This window comes from Calonectris borealis, unplaced genomic scaffold (assembly GCF_964195595.1).
Source record: "Calonectris borealis unplaced genomic scaffold, bCalBor7.hap1.2 HAP1_SCAFFOLD_75, whole genome shotgun sequence".
Lineage (NCBI taxonomy): Eukaryota > Metazoa > Chordata > Aves > Procellariiformes > Procellariidae > Calonectris > Calonectris borealis.
The window spans coordinates 4,792-22,057 of record NW_027441477.1 but is presented as its reverse complement, the minus strand read 5'-3'; the positions used below and the strand labels follow the sequence as shown (position 1 = coordinate 22,057).

Below are 17,266 nucleotides of genomic sequence, written 5' to 3'. Positions count from 1 at the left end.
AGGAGGACTCTTGAGCAGGTGAAACAGGCTTTCACTGCCTCTGCAAAGCCTCAGGGTCCTCTGGAACACAACACGTTTCCACAGAGAGCACTTTGGAGTCCTCTGCTTGTTTCCTTCCCTCTCCCGCTTTTCCCTGTGGACACACACTTTCGTATTTTCTCTCTCTTCTGGCAGCCCATTGCCTTCACAAGTGCACATTCACTCCGGTGCCACCCTTCTTGCCTCCGTGTCCCCACAGACACACATTTGACACTCTTGTGTCAGGAGCTGTTTCCTCTTGCTCTTTCTCTTCCACGGTCTACTTCGAGTGTTTCTTGCCCCCGACGTTCTCTGGTGCCCTCAACAGTCTCTGAACAGAAATCTCCTTGCCATGATGTCCAGAGGTCCTTTTGCTCCTTGGTCGGCGGCAGGTTTCTGTGACCCTTTCTCCTGTCCAACGTGCAGGTGGAACGTGAACGGAGGAGTCTGAAGAGATGTTGTAGGGGTCCGTCGCTGCCAGATGCAGGCGGATTTTCTCTCTCTGACCAGCACAAGATGCCTGCTTCTAGACAGGTGAGAACAGAACCTTACTCGGTGGGAGGAGGGTCTGGCCATAGAGAGGAACAATGGCAGCAGCCCCCCAGCGTAGACCTAATAGAAGTCGGATACAGACCGTGGCCCTGGCCAAACTGGAGACGAAAAAGAAACCCTTGTGTTTTCTTCACAGGAGGAGTCTCACGCGCGCTGCAGTCGTCGATTAGCTGAGTTGCAGAACCAGGTGAGGAGTAGGAAAGCTCTCATCAAAAGCTGCTGTGGCTGTGCTGACGGGCACAACTTTGCACGATGCTAGAGCCCGAGTTTTGTTTGGCTGTCAGGAAGTGAGTACACCAGGCAGTGGAAATACCCCGTCAGACACATCTGTTGGCCATGGCCAAACAGCATCATTCACCTCGGTCTAGTCTCCGACTTGCCTAAAGGTCAGGCATGGTGGGAGAGGGATTGGAGGAAATTCAGAAAACTGGAACTCGCCGGAAAGTAGAGAATATTCTAGGGATGTTCCCCTTGAGTCTTACTCGTCTTGTTGACCCTTCCTATTTTCCCTTGGCTCAATTAACAGTGGACCTTGCATCATATTAGAGCTCCAGGGATGTGAGGCAGCGCCAGAGCTTACAGCCTTCCGGCAGTCATTAGTCTCGTGTTGCTATTCTGTGCTAATCACGATCCCAATATCGGACTGAGTCAGAGACCTAAACGCTCCATGGTCATTTGTTTTATCAGCGTAAGAATGTACATCCCAGCTCCTGAACCCTGCTGCGTCCTTGGACAGTGGTATTGGCAGTAGCAGCAGTCGCCAGCCTTCTCCTCTGGGTACTTCTATGGGTCTGGTACACCCGGGCTCCCTGAGGAGGTGAATCTTCACAGGTGTTGAGGGCAAAATGCACGTAGGATTTATGTGAGTGAAGTGCATGACGCTCAGCTCTGGCAAGTGAGCCGAGAATACTGCTGAAGCCATCAAGTTGTATCTTAAGGACGTTTTCACCAGGAAGCCTCCGTGTCTGAAGTCCCTCTGACATCTTACTTGCCGTGTGCACTACGGGCTTCTAATTCAGCACCGCGCATTCCCCTTCTGGAGCTGGCTGCCTGCATTTCGCACCTAGTCTGCTCTAGATGCTTAGCAGATCAGCTTTTCATCTGGCTTGGCTTTATGTGGACAGACCTCGGTATTGTGATTCAAACGTAGCAGGTTCCATAAGCCATAAAACTCCTTGAGGAATTGCTTCTGTTATTTGAGTTCACTTGCCGAGAAGGAATATTTTCATATTGCTGGCTTGAGGTTGGGGATCGCGTTCCCGTGTGGACCACAGCCCTTGGCAAAGCACGCGTCACTCTGAAAAGAGAGGAAGACCTCTCACCTGAGCTGTTTTCCCCAAAAGGGCAGAGCACCGAGCGCTGCTCCCAGTGCTGGCATCTCCTCCGCTCCAAAGCAGGCAGAGGGCAACATGCCAGAGCCCCTGTGGCTGCTCTGCACTGCAAACCTCACCGGAGGTGAGAGCAGCTGGGTCCCTCCCACCAAGAAGCCCCGCAGGCACAACCCCGTGTTGCCAGGAAAGAGGAGAGTTTGAGGCTTTGCAAGGCCTCAGCAGTCCTTTAGGGCTCATTTCCCCCCTGGGCTTAGTTCATCGCATTATGCTCTGCTCAGTGGTGAAATGCTCTGACGTTAGGAGAAATGAGAGTTTGCTCCCTCGTCATGCGCTAGCTGACAAGTCTTTCACCTAGATCATAGCAGGACGGTTCTTCACTACCTTGTGTAGCCAGTAGTGCTCCTGCTGAGGAAAAAGCATGTGGAACTAAGGTGTCAGTAGCCCAAATCTCTCTTTTGATAAAAAGAGTGGGGTTACGAAATCCTGTAGGAACCTCTGTCTTCAATATACGGGCGGTGTCTCGGTGTTGTACGTGCGAACGGTACGCCAGAAAGAAGCCTGGATTGTTGGTAATCTAAGTTCAGTCGGGGTGACTCTGGGAACCTGTTCCTTCCCATTCCCCAGGGACAAAGCGTCTGCAAGGGCTGGAGTTCGAGGGTGCGTCTTCCCCGGCAGCCGGTACCGTGGAGCTACGGATGGTCCTCACAGCGCGGGCGTGTCTGAGCTCAGCCTTTTGCCTCCTTCAGGTGTCCCTTGTGCGGACGCAGCTGGCCCAAGACTGCTGTGCAAAGACCAGGCAGGAGCTGTCGGACCTTCACCACGAGCTGCCTTGCTCCTTAGCAGCTGTGGTCCGGGAGCCCAAGGCTGCTGTTCCCGAAGCAGAGACTGGGAAGCTGGGTCAGCCTCTGAACCTGTAGAGGAACGGCTGCAGCATCGCGGGGTTCCTGTCCTGTGCCCTTGGCAGGAATGTGTTGTGTTTTGCTGCGGGAAATGGGGGTGCATTGGTTCTGTTTGCATTTGGAAGCATCTCCTAGCGACCGTGATTTTTAAACTTTTTTGTAATAAAAGACGTTTTGCAGGACTGCACTTTTTCAGCAGGAAGAAGCAAGGGGTAGGTAAATACGTGGCTTAGGAAAAGATTCTACGAGTTTCTTACTTGCAGAAGTCAGCCATTACGAGCTGTTGTCTGATTGAAGCTCTTGAGTTCGTAGCGGTTCCCTGTGACGAGAGAGGGAAATGGAGGTGTTACCAAAAGGAGGGGGTGAAGAGTACACGCCAGGGATGGCGTGGGGCAAGAGAGCGGGGTTTCCTTCCTTGCTTGCACGCTTCAGCACAAAAAGCGCTGGTGCTCTCCCGAGATGACTTGCTTTCAGCTTTGCTGCTGAGGGACAGCTCCTTGTTCTCCAGAGGGCATTAGTAACAAACTCCCGACCTTTCAAAGACGGAGGCAGTGGATGGGCCGGGGAGGATGCCAAACCGAGTGAGAAGCGCTCTCCAGCAGCAGCTTCGCCTTGGTACCAAGCCCTTTCCAGCCAACAGATGTCGGCACCGTCAGCGTCTCCCGGGTGTCCTTCGGAGGCCCGGGGGCCGTTGGCAGGGAGGGTCAGAAGAGGGCGAGGCGGCAGCGAGGACCTCCCCGCCGGGGGGAGACGGGAAGCCCCAGCCCGTGCCCGCCAGCCCCCTCGGCCAGCTTCGGGCCGCGCCGCCCGGCGGGGCCGGGGGCGGTGCCGGGCCGGGGGCGGTGCCGGGGCGGTGCCGGGTCTGGGCGGTACCGAGACGGTGCCGGGGCGGTGCCGGGGTTGACGCGGGGGCGGTGCCGGGGCTGACGCGAGGGCGGTGCCGGGGGCGGTGCCGGGGGCGGGCCAGGTCTGGGGCGGTACCGAGGCGGTGCCGGGGCGGTGCCGTGTCTGGGGCGGTGCCGGGGCGGTGCCGGTGCCGGGGGCGGTGCCGGGGCGGGGGCGGTGCCAGGGCGGGGGCGGTGCCGGGGGTGGTGCCGGGGCGGGGGCGGTGCCGGGTCTGGGGCGGTACGGAGGCGGTGCCGGGGCGGTGCCGGGGCGGGGGCGGTGCAGGGGGCGGTGCCGGGGTGGGGGCGGTGCCGGGGCGGTGCCGGAGCGGTGCCGGGGGCGGTGCCGGGGGCGGTTCCGGGCCGCGGGCAGGGGCGGTGCCGGAAGGCGGGCTCGGGGCCGGGCCGCGCGGCGCCAGGGACTCGCAGCGGCGGCTGAAGCGGCTCGATGCCTTCCCCAAGACCCTCGAAGACTTTCGGGTCAAGACGTGCGGGGGCGCGCCGGATGAGCGGGCGGGGTGAGGGCGGCCGGGGGGACCTTGCGGGCCGGCGCTCGGCGGCCGGAGGCAGCGGCTCGGGGCGGTGGCGAGCGGACTGACGCGGGGCCGCGGCGAGGCGGGGCCGCGGCCGGCGGGGCTGACGGCGGTTCTGGTCTCCGCGGCAGTGAGCGCTGTCAGCGGGCTCACGGCGGTGCTGCTTTTCTTCTCGCAGCTGCAGCACCGCCTCGCCAGGGAGGCGAGTGGCGGCGGCGGCGGCGGCGGCGGAGGGGCCCGGCCCCCGGTGCTGCCTCCTGCCCGCGCTGCCCCGGCGGAGAGGCGGCCCTGCGGCCCGGGGCGGCCTGCCGTGCCCCCGCCGAGCCGCCGCCGCCTCCTCCGGGCTGCCCAGGCAGCAGCTGCACCCGCCGCAGGTCTGCCTGGGGGATTTTCTCTCCCCCCGCTGGTCGCCTTGGCGGCGGGAGCGGGCTGCCCTCCCCCGAAAGCCGCTCGGCGCAAGGGCTGGCTGTGGCCTCCCGTGAGGCTGTGGCAGCAGAGCGTCTCCACATCTGCTCTCGCCGCCTGGGAGCAGGCGATGCAAAGGAAAGAGAGCGAGCGGGAACCCCCGTCCCCCCTCTGACGTCTTACTTGCCGTGTGCACTACGGGCTTCTAATTCAGCACCGCGCATTCCCCTTCTGGAGCTGGCTGCCTGCATTTCGCACCTAGTCTGCTCTAGATGCTTAGCAGATCAGCTTTTCATCTGGCTTGGCTTTATGTGGACAGACCTCGGTATTGTGATTCAAACGTAGCAGGTTCCATAAGCCATAAAACTCCTTGAGGAATTGCTTCTGTTATTTGAGTTCACTTGCCGAGAAGGAATATTTTCATATTGCTGGCTTGAGGTTGGGGATCGCGTTCCCGTGTGGACCACAGCCCTTGGCAAAGCACGCGTCACTCTGAAAAGAGAGGAAGACCTCTCACCTGAGCTGTTTTCCCCAAAAGGGCAGAGCACCGAGCGCTGCTCCCAGTGCTGGCATCTCCTCCGCTCCAAAGCAGGCAGAGGGCAACATGCCAGAGCCCCTGTGGCTGCTCTGCACTGCAAACCTCACCGGAGGTGAGAGCAGCTGGGTCCCTCCCACCAAGAAGCCCCGCAGGCACAACCCCGTGTTGCCAGGAAAGAGGAGAGTTTGAGGCTTTGCAAGGCCTCAGCAGTCCTTTAGGGCTCATTTCCCCCCTGGGCTTAGTTCATCGCATTATGCTCTGCTCAGTGGTGAAATGCTCTGACGTTAGGAGAAATGAGAGTTTGCTCCCTCGTCATGCGCTAGCTGACAAGTCTTTCACCTAGATCATAGCAGGACGGTTCTTCACTACCTTGTGTAGCCAGTAGTGCTCCTGCTGAGGAAAAAGCATGTGGAACTAAGGTGTCAGTAGCCCAAATCTCTCTTTTGATAAAAAGAGTGGGGTTACGAAATCCTGTAGGAACCTCTGTCTTCAATATACGGGCGGTGTCTCGGTGTTGTACGTGCGAACGGTACGCCAGAAAGAAGCCTGGATTGTTGGTAATCTAAGTTCAGTCGGGGTGACTCTGGGAACCTGTTCCTTCCCATTCCCCAGGGACAAAGCGTCTGCAAGGGCTGGAGTTCGAGGGTGCGTCTTCCCCGGCAGCCGGTACCGTGGAGCTACGGATGGTCCTCACAGCGCGGGCGTGTCTGAGCTCAGCCTTTTGCGTCTTTCAGGCGTCCCTTGTGCAGACGCAGCTGGCCCAAGACTGCTGTGCAAAGACCAGGCAGGAGCTGTCGGACCTTCACCACGAGCTGCCTTGCTCCTTAGCAGCTGTGGTCCGGGAGCCCAAGGCTGCTGTTCCCGAAGCAGAGACTGGGAAGCTGGGTCAGCCTCTGAACCTGTAGAGGAACGGCTGCAGCATCGCGGGGTTCCTGTCCTGTGCCCTTGGCAGGAATGTGTTGTGTTTTGCTGCGGGAAATGGGGGTGCATTGGTTCTGTTTGCATTTGGAAGCATCTCCTAGCGACCGTGATTTTTAAACTTTTTTGTAATAAAAGACGTTTTGCAGGACTGCACTTTTTCAGCAGGAAGAAGCAAGGGGTAGGTAAATACGTGGCTTAGGAAAAGATTCTACGAGTTTCTTACTTGCAGAAGTCAGCCATTACGAGCTGTTGTCTGATTGAAGCTCTTGAGTTCGTAGCGGTTCCCTGTGACGAGAGAGGGAAATGGAGGTGTTACCAAAAGGAGGGGGTGAAGAGTACACGCCAGGGATGGCGTGGGGCAAGAGAGCGGGGTTTCCTTCCTTGCTTGCACGCTTCAGCACAAAAAGCGCTGGTGCTCTCCCGAGATGACTTGCTTTCAGCTTTGCTGCTGAGGGACAGCTCCTTGTTCTCCAGAGGGCATTAGTAACAAACTCCCGACCTTTCAAAGACGGAGGCAGTGGATGGGCCGGGGAGGATGCCAAACCGAGTGAGAAGCGCTCTCCAGCAGCAGCTTCGCCTTGGTACCAAGCCCTTTCCAGCCAACAGATGTCGGCACCGTCAGCGTCTCCCGGGTGTCCTTCGGAGGCCCGGGGGCCGTTGGCAGGGAGGGTCAGAAGAGGGCGAGGCGGCAGCGAGGACCTCCCCGCCGGGGGGAGACGGGGAGCCCCAGCCCGTGCCCGCCAGCCCCCTCGGCCAGCTTCGGGCCGCGCCGCCCGGCGGGGCCGGGGGCGGTGCCGGGCCGGGGGCGGTGCCGGGGCGGTGCCGGGTCTGGGCGGTACCGAGACGGTGCCGGGGCGGTGCCGGGGTTGACGCGGGGGCGGTGCCGGGGCTGACGCGAGGGCGGTGCCGGGGGCGGTGCCGGGGGCGGGCCAGGTCTGGGGCGGTACCGAGGCGGTGCCGGGGCGGTGCCGTGTCTGGGGCGGTGCCGGGGCGGTGCCGGTCCGGGGGCGGTGCCGGGGCGGGGGCGGTGCCGGGGCGGGGGCGGTGCCGGGTCTGGGGCGGTACGGAGGCGGTGCCGGGGCGGTGCCGGGGCGGGGGCGGTGCAGGGGGCGGTGCCGGGGTGGGGGCGGTGCCGGGGCGGTGCCGGAGCGGTGCCGGGGGCGGTGCCGGGGGCGGTGCCGGGCCGCGGGCAGGGGCGGTGCCGGAAGGCGGGCTCGGGGCCGGGCCGCGCGGCGCCAGGGACTCGCAGCGGCGGCTGAAGCGGCTCGATGCCTTCCCCAAGACCCTCGAAGACTTTCGGGTCAAGACGTGCGGGGGCGCGCCGGGTGAGCGGGCGGGGTGAGGGCGGCCGGGGGGACCTTGCGGGCCGGCGCTCGGCGGCCGGAGGCAGCGGCTCGGGGCGGTGGCGGGCGGGCTGAGTAGGGGCCGCGGCGAGGCGGGGCCGCGGCCGGCGGGGCTGACGGCGGTTCTGGTCTCCGCGGCAGTGAGCGCTGTCAGCGGGCTCACGGCGGTGCTGCTTTTCTTCTCGCAGCTGCAGCACCGCCTCGCCAGGGAGGCGAGTGGCGGCGGCGGCGGCGGCGGCGGCGGCGGGGGGGCGGCGGCGGCGGCGGCGGCGGCGGCGGCGGCGGCGGCGGCGGCGGCGGCGGCAGCGGCGGCGGGGGGGCCCGGCCCCCGGTGCTGCCTCCTGCCCGCGCTGCCCCGGCGGAGAGGCGGCCCTGCGGCCCGGGGCGGCCTGCCGTGCCCCCGCCGAGCCGCCGCCGCCTCCTCCGGGCTGCCCAGGCAGCAGCTGCACCCGCCGCAGGTCTGCCTGGGGGATTTTCTCTCCCCTCGCTGGTCGCCTTGGCGGCGGGAGCGGGCTGCCCTCCCCCGAAAGCCGCTCGGCGCAAGGGCTGGCTGTGGCCTCCCGTGAGGCTGTGGCAGCAGAGCGCCTCCACATCTGCTCTCGCCGCCTGGGAGCAGGCGATGCAAAGGAAAGAGAGCGAGCGGGAACCCCCGTCCCCCCTCTGACGTCTTACTTGCCGTGTGCACTACGGGCTTCTAATTCAGCACCGCGCATTCCCCTTCTGGAGCTGGCTGCCTGCGTTTCGCACCTAGTCTGCTCTAGATGCTTAGCAGATCAGGGTCCCGCTTTTCATCTGGCTTGGCTTTATGTGGACAGACCTCGGTATTGTGATTCAAACGTAGCAGGTTCCATAAGCCATAAAACTCCTTGAGGAATTGCTTCTGTTATTTGAGTTCACTTGCCGAGAAGGAATATTTTCATATTGCTGGCTTGAGGTTGGGGATCGCATTCCCGTGTGGACCACAGTCCTTGGCAAAGCACGCGTCACTCTGAAAAGAGAGGAAGACCTCTCACCTGAGCTGTTTTCCCCAAAAGGGCAGAGCACCGAGCGCTGCTCCCAGTGCTGGCCACTCCTCCGCTCCAAAGCAGGCAGAGGGCAACATGCCAGAGCCCCTGTGGCTGCTCTGCACTGCAAACCTCACCGGAGGTGAGAGCAGCTGGGTCCCTCCCACCAAGAAGCCCCGCAGGCACAACCCCGTGTTGCCAGGAAAGAGGAGAGTTTGAGGCTTTGCAAGGCCTCAGCAGTCCTTTAGGGCTCATTTCCCCCCTGGGCTTAGTTCATCGCATTATGCTCTGCTCAGTGGTGAAATGCTCTGACGTTAGGAGAAATGAGAGTTTGCTCCCTCGTCATGCGCTAGCTGACAAGTCTTTCACCTAGATCATAGCAGGACGGTTCTTCACTACCTTGTGTAGCCAGTAGTGCTCCTGCTGAGGAAAAAGCATGTGGAACTAAGGTGTCAGTAGCCCAAATCTCTCTTTTGATAAAAAGAGTGGGGTTACGAAATCCTGTAGGAACCTCTGTCTTCAATATACGGGCGGTGTCTCGGTGTTGTACGTGCGAACGGTACGCCAGAAAGAAGCCTGGATTGTTGGTAATCTAAGTTCAGTCGGGGTGACTCTGGGAACCTGTTCCTTCCCATTCCCCAGGGACAAAGCGTCTGCAAGGGCTGGAGTTCGAGGGTGCGTCTTCCCCGGCAGCCGGTACCGTGGAGCTACGGATGGTCCTCACAGCGCGGGCGTGTCTGAGCTCAGCCTTTTGCCTCCTTCAGGTGTCCCTTGTGCGGACGCAGCTGGCCCAAGACTGCTGTGCAAAGACCAGGCAGGAGCTGTCGGACCTTCACCACGAGCTGCCTTGCTCCTTAGCAGCTGTGGTCCGGGAGCCCAAGGCTGCTGTTCCCGAAGCAGAGACTGGGAAGCTGGGTCAGCCTCTGAACCTGTAGAGGAACGGCTGCAGCATCGCGGGGTTCCTGTCCTGTGCCCTTGGCAGGAATGTGTTGTGTTTTGCTGCGGGAAATGGGGGTGCATTGGTTCTGTTTGCATTTGGAAGCATCTCCTAGCGACCGTGATTTTTAAACTTTTTTGTAATAAAAGACGTTTTGCAGGACTGCACTTTTTCAGCAGGAAGAAGCAAGGGGTAGGTAAATACGTGGCTTAGGAAAAGATTCTACGAGTTTCTTACTTGCAGAAGTCAGCCATTACGAGCTGTTGTCTGATTGAAGCTCTTGAGTTCGTAGCGGTTCCCTGTGACGAGAGAGGGAAATGGAGGTGTTACCAAAAGGAGGGGGTGAAGAGTACACGCCAGGGATGGCGTGGGGCAAGAGAGCGGGGTTTCCTTCCTTGCTTGCACGCTTCAGCACAAAAAGCGCTGGTGCTCTCCCGAGATGACTTGCTTTCAGCTTTGCTGCTGAGGGACAGCTCCTTGTTCTCCAGAGGGCATTAGTAACAAACTCCCGACCTTTCAAAGACGGAGGCAGTGGATGGGCCGGGGAGGATGCCAAACCGAGTGAGAAGCGCTCTCCAGCAGCAGCTTCGCCTTGGTACCAAGCCCTTTCCAGCCAACAGATGTCGGCACCGTCAGCGTCTCCCGGGTGTCCTTCGGAGGCCCGGGGGCCGTTGGCAGGGAGGGTCAGAAGAGGGCGAGGCGACAGCAAGGACCTCCCCGCCGGGGGGAGACGGGGAGCCCCAGCCCGTGCCCGCCAGCCTCTGACTTGCGGAAACCGGACTCCACAATCTATGACAAGAGAGGATTCAAAGTGATGAGGCACGTCTAGAAACGCTACCTTGTACTCTGCTTTTGTTCTACGCACCAGTGACTGTTCCACACACGAACGCAACGATTTCGTGTCGGAAGCTGCGCATCCTGCACCCAAAGCCCACCTGAAACGGTACGCATAGAGCCTGTTGAGGTGTGAAGTAAGGCCAAGAAGCAGAGGAGCATTTGCCATCTCAAGAACACCCTCCACAGAAAGAACTGGCTATCTGCAAGCCTTGCTGGAGCACTGATCAGATGTCACTTGCCTAAAGGCTTTGTTAAAACGTTGTCTAAAGTAGACCCAGTCAGTAAATTGCGACTGGTACAGGACCTGTTGCACAAACAAAATTTTAAATAGCAGTCAACCACAGTCAACAGTGCATAACGCATAATCCCGTCCCAACACGGTTATATATGGCTGTGAAACAAGATCGGAGTGGGAGTCTCCGAGTGGAAGATTGACACCCAGTCCTCCAGGATGACAATGCTGACACAGCACACAGGTTAATCACTGCTCGCTAGAAATCTCGAGGGAATTTCCACCTTCTTCGTGACTGAACAGTTCTGCCAATGTCTGTGCCACGCGCGTGCTGAGTGTGCAGCCGCAGTATGGCTGGGGCACGAACTCTTGGAGGTTTATGTTCTTATGTGCAGAAGGCTGAAGAGGGACTTGTAACAGAGGAGATGAGAGCTGGTGACAGCTGAAACCCGCCAAAGGGCAGGAGATGCCTACAGAAAACTCAAACAGGACTTTTGTTTTGTCAGGAACCAAAATAAGTATCAAAGGTCTGCAAATTTGGGGGTTAGGAATAAGTGAGCCAAGGAATTTTGTGCCTACAATTTTCAAAACCGTTGGCTCTTATAATAGGAGGACCCCTTAAAATCAGGCTGTTTCAACTCGCAAATCCCGAAGGACAGGACCAAGTCTCCTGGGTTACAAAAGCCCTCAAGGGCTCACTATCTAGGCGCTGCTGCACTACCCTCTATCAGCCTTGAAGAGGTGGCTTCTTGGATAACTAGTGCTGGGGAGGGTGATAAGGTACATAGTCAGACACTGCTGAGGGGATAAAGCGTTATCAGGCCCTTGTTTGGTGAGATGGGGAGGTAGAACAGGTGGACGGAAGTGAGTATTAAAGATGTCTGTATTTTGTATTAGCCACAGAAAGAAGAGATTTTAATTAGAAAGTATGAAATATGCATAAAAATCAATCATTAACCTTACTTCCTTAAGCAAACACTTTATGGTAGTTACGATCAAGCAAATAAAACCTTACCCATTATTAAACAACTGTGCGAGACTTTCCAAAGCTTACAACATTCACAGTAGTTAAAAGTGCACTTAAGAATTTGTTGTTTAAAAAGCGGTATGGCTTTTCATCTTGTAATTACACTAAAAGATAGCGTCGGGAAGAATACAGCTTAGTAATTGCTACGCTTTGTCAAAGCCATGATTCCCACCATTTGAACAAGTACACCTGTACAACACACGGAGTCTTTCAAGGTCCAGCAACCAGGAACAGCTTTTTAAATGTGTCCTGGTTTTGGCTGGGATGGAGTTGATTTTCTTCCTATTAACTGGTATAGTGCTGTGTTTTGGGTGTAGTATGAGAATAATGTTGATGACACACTGATGTTTTGGTTGTTGCTAGGTATTGTTTACGCTAGTCAAGGACTTTTCATCTTCCCATGCCCTGCCAGATGTGCAGGGGGCTGGGAGGGAGCGTGGCCGGTACGGCTGGCCCAGCTGGCCAATGGGCTATTCCATACCATATGACGTCATGCTCAGCATATAAGGCTGGGTGAAGAAGAAGGAGGGGGGGCTTTCGGAGTGACGGCGTGTGTCTTCCCAAGTCACCGTTACGCGTGATGGAGCCCTGCTTTCCCGGTGATGGCTGAACACCTGCCGGTGGGAAGTAGTGAATGAATTCCTTGTTTTGCTTTGCTTGCGTGCGCGGCTTTTGCTTTCCCTATTAAACTGTCTTTATCTCAGCCCATGAGTTTTCTCACTTTTACCCTTCTGATTCTCTCCCCCATCCCACCCGGGGGGGGGGGCTGAGCGAGCGGCTGCGTGGTATTTGGCTGCTGCCAGGTTAAACCACGACAAAATGTAATCAGCAGCTGCCTGTTGAGTTGTCTCAGAGACAGCATCCAGAGGTGACGCACACAGTTTAGATACTATAAAGCAACTGCAGTACGTAAAACTCTGCATGCAGGGTTTCTTGCTGTTAACACGGTCCTCAACTTGCATGCAGATACGATAGGTGAAATTGGAAAACTCTGTCCACGTTAAAAGGAAGGAAACGATAAGAACCACCAGTAAAGAGTTCAGTCACTTATTGCCTTTCAGTGGAAATGAATAAGACGACAGCCAAGCACAGAATGCAACTATCCTGGAAATCGTGAAGCTATTAACTCTTTTAATGTAACTACGATTAGGAGAAGCCTCCAGCTATTACTCCATAAAAGCTGGGTATGCTTTACTAAATTTAAGGTCAATACTGCTACAGTTGCCATTTAAATAACTGACTGAACGTCAGTGTTACTAACAGAACCTGATAATCACAGGGTTTAATGAAGACGGGTGGATACTTCTGATCTAACTTGCAACACGGATGATGGAAACTGAACTAGCCGTGTGCTTTTTCCAGACAGCAGAAGAAATTGCTTGTTGCGTGCAACGCATCTGATCTCTTTTAGAACGCCCCTTCTAGGCGAGACGGTTTGCTCCCTACATGTTTCTCTTCCTCTCCACTCACTGTATAAGGAGTCAGAGCAAGCGGTTCAGGCGGAGATTGGCAATGCAAGTAAGGCAGGAGGCCAGGTGTTAACAGAGAATGAGATAACAAAAGCTGGCTTTGTCCCCAGACATTAAATCTGTAATGCCACAACCTCTGAATACAGAAAGGCTGCTAAGTGACACAACAGTAAGAACACTATCACCACATTCCCGTGACAACGGGAGAAACTCTCGTACCTACCGATTGTTCAGCTCTTGGCTTAGCTTAGCCTTTCAACTTCAAGAACAGAAAAGTTAAATCCGAGTGATACAAATCAACAAATTCAGTCCACGCTCATACGTAGAACTACACTATCTCCCAGAAAAGGTAATAAGGAGCTCGTGTTTTGGAGAGGAAAAGTCAGGACAGTATTACTGTTAGATTGCAACGCTTTGCCAGAATCGTTTCTGGTTTGTATCGAAGCACAACGATGAGTCATAACGTGTCAAAAACGTAGAGGAGAGGTTTGTGTAGCCAAGGACCACTAACTACAACTTGTAATCGATACATCAACTAAAACATATTTATCAGGTATGCATTAACACACGCAAAGTAAAGGTAGTAAGGTGCAAGTTTAGGCTTACGGGTCGCGTCACTGGAGCCCTCCCTGGGGAGAGGCTCTTTCCTCTAACCAGGTCGTCCCATTTGTCAGCCCGCTGTGAGTTCAAGGAACAAGCAAAGTCAAGTTTTGGCAGAGCAGCTGCTTGATTTCTAGTCGTAAAAGACCATTAACTCAGCAGCTTTGTTCCTGAAATGCATCCATGAGTCCTTGTCGCAATTTCAGAGGGACCAGGCAAAGCTTTGCCTCGCAAAAGTAGCGAGTGTAATAGGAGTTGGTCTGATCCGCCAGTTTAATACATTTGCGTGCTATAAACTCTTCAAGAGTTTATGGTGTTTAAATGCTCTTCAGCTGTCACTTGTTCCCGGGCATCTCAAAACAGGCACACAGTGACGCAAAGACTACGAGAGCAGCCATCCCAGAAAGGCAGAAGAGCACCTTACCGTGTCTCTCGGCCTCTGGAGTCACACGATGGCCAGCTGTATCCAAACGTTGTTTAAACAGATTGTGCTCTACATCCAGCTGCTGCTCTCCTGCTCCGTCCATGGCATCGATGCTCCAATCTGAAACCAGCAAGCAAGGAAAGTGGTCTATAAACACACATTTGTTATGGCCTGTGGCAGGCTGAGGAAGCATTCAACTGGTGAAAAGACTTTCAGCGAGGGGGGATAAGAATGTGCCAAACTGGAAGAATGTGTATGGTTGGGGCCAAGTGACGTATAGGGAATAAAACGCACGCCGCAGCGCCCTGAATGACCCTTCCAAACACGGGGTTTGGTTTGGCGTACCAGGAGGACTGTTTCCAACTGCCACAGAAAGCGTTACCCTGAAAGGTAAATACACTTAAGGCAGAAATCCCAAACCAAACCCCTCAAAGCCCGTAACCGTTTTCAGGAGTTCAGGAGTAAAGCTTACAAGGGGTTGAAAGCTGCCTCCTACCTCTGCCCCCTCCAACGTCAGCACGCTTCCTTGTGATCCCTTTTCCCAAAGAAGATGGAGAAGGTCTGTGGGCTTGGCCTGGTATCGAAGCACCATGATGCACTTGCTGGCTACAGGCTGGCGACAGCAAGTCTCTTCTAAGACTGGCAGCTGCTCTGCACAAAACAGCAGAGCCTTCCAGTCTCTCTGGCCTTCCCACGCCCTTTTAAACGTGAGGAAGGCAAAGACCAATAATACCTTGGGTGCTCAGAAGGAAGTCAGTGCATCTAGAGGCCAGTGCATTGCCCAAAGGAATTACTACAACAGAACGAGAGGCAGGGAAGATTAGCGGACAGCCGGATAACGTGCACAGCGGCAACACCCAGGAAGACTTGCAAAATTTCCCGTTGCAACTTTGTTTTGGATTTCGTTAAAAGGTAATCAGATTACTAACGCTCGTGCTGATTTTAAAAATTTCGCAGGAAGGTTATCACGTGGCAGTGGCATTACAGTCAGAATTTAGGTACAAAAATCACGGAAAAGTTGTGCCTCATCAAGTAACTTCCAAAGGAGACTCTAAACTCTGTCAACAACACCACAGTCAAATCTGGAGTCCCAAGCAAACTCTGTGCCAGCTTCTTCAGTATTACTGAGCTCTCTGACAAAGTACACCACCACACAGGAACGTAAGTGGGTTTATAACTCAGCCTCGTTTATTATCTAGAAAAATAATACTGCCTGACTGGAAGCGCTGGTTTAAGGGCCCAGCGGGCCTGGCTGGAATCACCGCCTACCCACAAGGGATCACCAGTTCCTCCCTGTCCCTGGCCTGAGCAGCAGCGCAGCGCGCGGAAGCACCCGGCACACTGAGCCTGTCGGGCCCTCGGCAAGTACGAAAATTGACTCACGAGCACAAGGCATAGGTGGAAAAATAGCATCTAGATCTTCGGTTTATCTCCCCTCGATTTGCCCACGCACAATTCCAGGTGACCCTAGGAACAAAGGAAAAACAGAGTCCTGTCTCACCTGGAAGCCAATCAGAGCCTCGTTCCCTCCACCGCTCTGGCTCAGGAGCTGGTTTTTGAGACATGCGATTTGCGAGACCCCCGAGCTGCTGCCTCCCGCACCTCCCACGGCAGCCAAGCGCTTGCCGCTTGTAATACTTTTGAAAAAGACAGATATTCGGGACTCCTGGCATTCGGGGTGGGGACGGGGGTTCCCGCTCGCTCTCTTTCCTTTGCATCGCCTGCTCCCAGGCGGCGAGAGCAGATGTGGAGACGCTCTGCTGCCACAATTTATTGTGTGACTGAGTGTCTGTGTTGTATGAGTGAGACGCAGCACAGCTGTGAAGCAAGTGTGGAGTTCTGATCCGCGGTTCCGTAATCTCCGCGAGGAGAGCAGCCGGAGACGAACGAAGTGAATGATAGGATCGAGCCTTTGTCTTTTGTGTACGAAAACATTGTAGAATTTTGTGAAAAAGCAGTATTGTATATCTAGAGAGTTCTATGATAAGAAAACCTCCGATAAAGTCACTAAGACAGTGCAGGAAGGAAAACCAGTCCCGGCATCTTATTAAAGGTTAAAAGAAAAGATCAATAAAGGGAAGATACGAAATGGGTAACACTCAAAAGGGAGTCTTGAAGAAAAGCCCCTTGGGCTGTGTGCTTGCTCATTGGAGAGATATTTTTGGGACCGGAGGGACAGAAAATAGAAAGATCCTTATTAAATATTGTAATCAATGGTGGCCATTGTATAAATTGGAAAGTGAGGCTAAATGGCCACTTAATGGATCAATAGACTACAATACTCTCCTACAATTGATGCTATTTCTAAGGAGAGAAGGGAAATGGGATGAAGTTTCATATGCAGATATGTATTTCACCCTCCGAAACCATCCGGAGTGGCAAAGGGACTGTGGACTGGCACCACCACAGGACCCTATGGTACTCGCACTTGAGCGAGAAAATAATAAAGAATTTAAAGGTAAACTGAAGTGGTGTTGCTCGGCATGCAGTATTGGACAGAGGTGTTTGAAAGCAAACAAAATTCACCAGGTGCCGGAACCAGATCTAACTGACCTGTTTAAGCCTCCCCCTCGACCACAGGAACAGGATGCGGACTCGGACGAAACTTCCACCCCCCCGGACAGCCCTGTATCTTCCCGCAGAAGAAAGAAAGAAAACTGCCCCAGTAGCCTTACAGGCACCTCTTCGAGAGGCGGTGGCACCTGATGGCGGGACGATGCTAATCAAGGTACCTTTTTCCACTACTGATTTAGGGGAATGGAAAAGGGTTGCAAAAGATTATAGGAGCGATCCGATCGGTGTAGCTAAACATTTTCAGTTTATTGTGAAACAACATAACCCTGATTGGAAGGACATACAATTATTATTAGACGATATGACTGAAACAGAAAAGCAATTGATTTTAAAAACAGCAGGGAGTTTGGCTGATGAATACTATAGGACTACGGGAGGGGACGTTAAGGAATATTTCCCTCTACGAGACCCAAAATGGGATGCGAACAGATCTGCAGAAATGGTAAAACTACAGGGGTGTCAGGAGTGGATTTCGAGAGGAATGGAAAAGGCTATACCCAAAACCATAACCTGGTCGGCTCTATATGCAATTAAGCAAGGTCCCTCCAAGTCCCCATCTGAATTCCTGGATCGACTGAGGGATGCAATGCGCCGTAACACACCGCTGGATCCTGGATCTGAGGTAGGAATACAACAACTAGTCTCTCTGTTTTTGTGTCAGTCCACAGGGGACATTAGGCGCAAGCTCCAGAAGCTACGTACTACAGAAAGTAGAAATTTGGAGGTGTTGCTAGATGA

The 17,266-nt window shown here is 55.3% G+C and overlaps 1 protein-coding gene and 1 long non-coding RNA gene across 2 annotated transcripts; both read left to right on the top strand.

The window, feature by feature from the left end:
* Positions 1 to 496: 496 nt before the first annotated feature.
* On the top strand, positions 497 to 2,979 carry LOC142076632 (centrosome-associated protein CEP250-like). The gene is made up of 3 exons (XM_075138914.1): positions 497 to 552; positions 707 to 757; positions 2,648 to 2,979. The coding sequence occupies exons 1-3, from the start codon at positions 535 to 537 to the stop codon at positions 2,816 to 2,818; spliced, it is 240 nt and encodes a 79-aa protein (XP_074995015.1). The 5' UTR covers positions 497 to 534; the 3' UTR covers positions 2,819 to 2,979.
* A 4,294-nt stretch (positions 2,980 to 7,273) lies between these two features.
* On the top strand, positions 7,274 to 9,524 carry LOC142076633 (uncharacterized). Its single transcript, XR_012671223.1, has 2 exons — positions 7,274 to 7,406; positions 9,193 to 9,524. It is a non-coding gene; the product is annotated as an uncharacterized LOC142076633 (long non-coding RNA).
* Positions 9,525 to 17,266: the final 7,742 nt, after the last annotated feature.

Bases quoted from the DNA above. Each gene is read 5' to 3' on its own strand.
- LOC142076632 (XM_075138914.1), top strand. The intron at 758-2,647 runs GTGAGGAGTAGG...TGCCTCCTTCAG, and splicing joins TAGCTGAGTTGCAGAACCAG to GTGTCCCTTGTGCGGACGCA.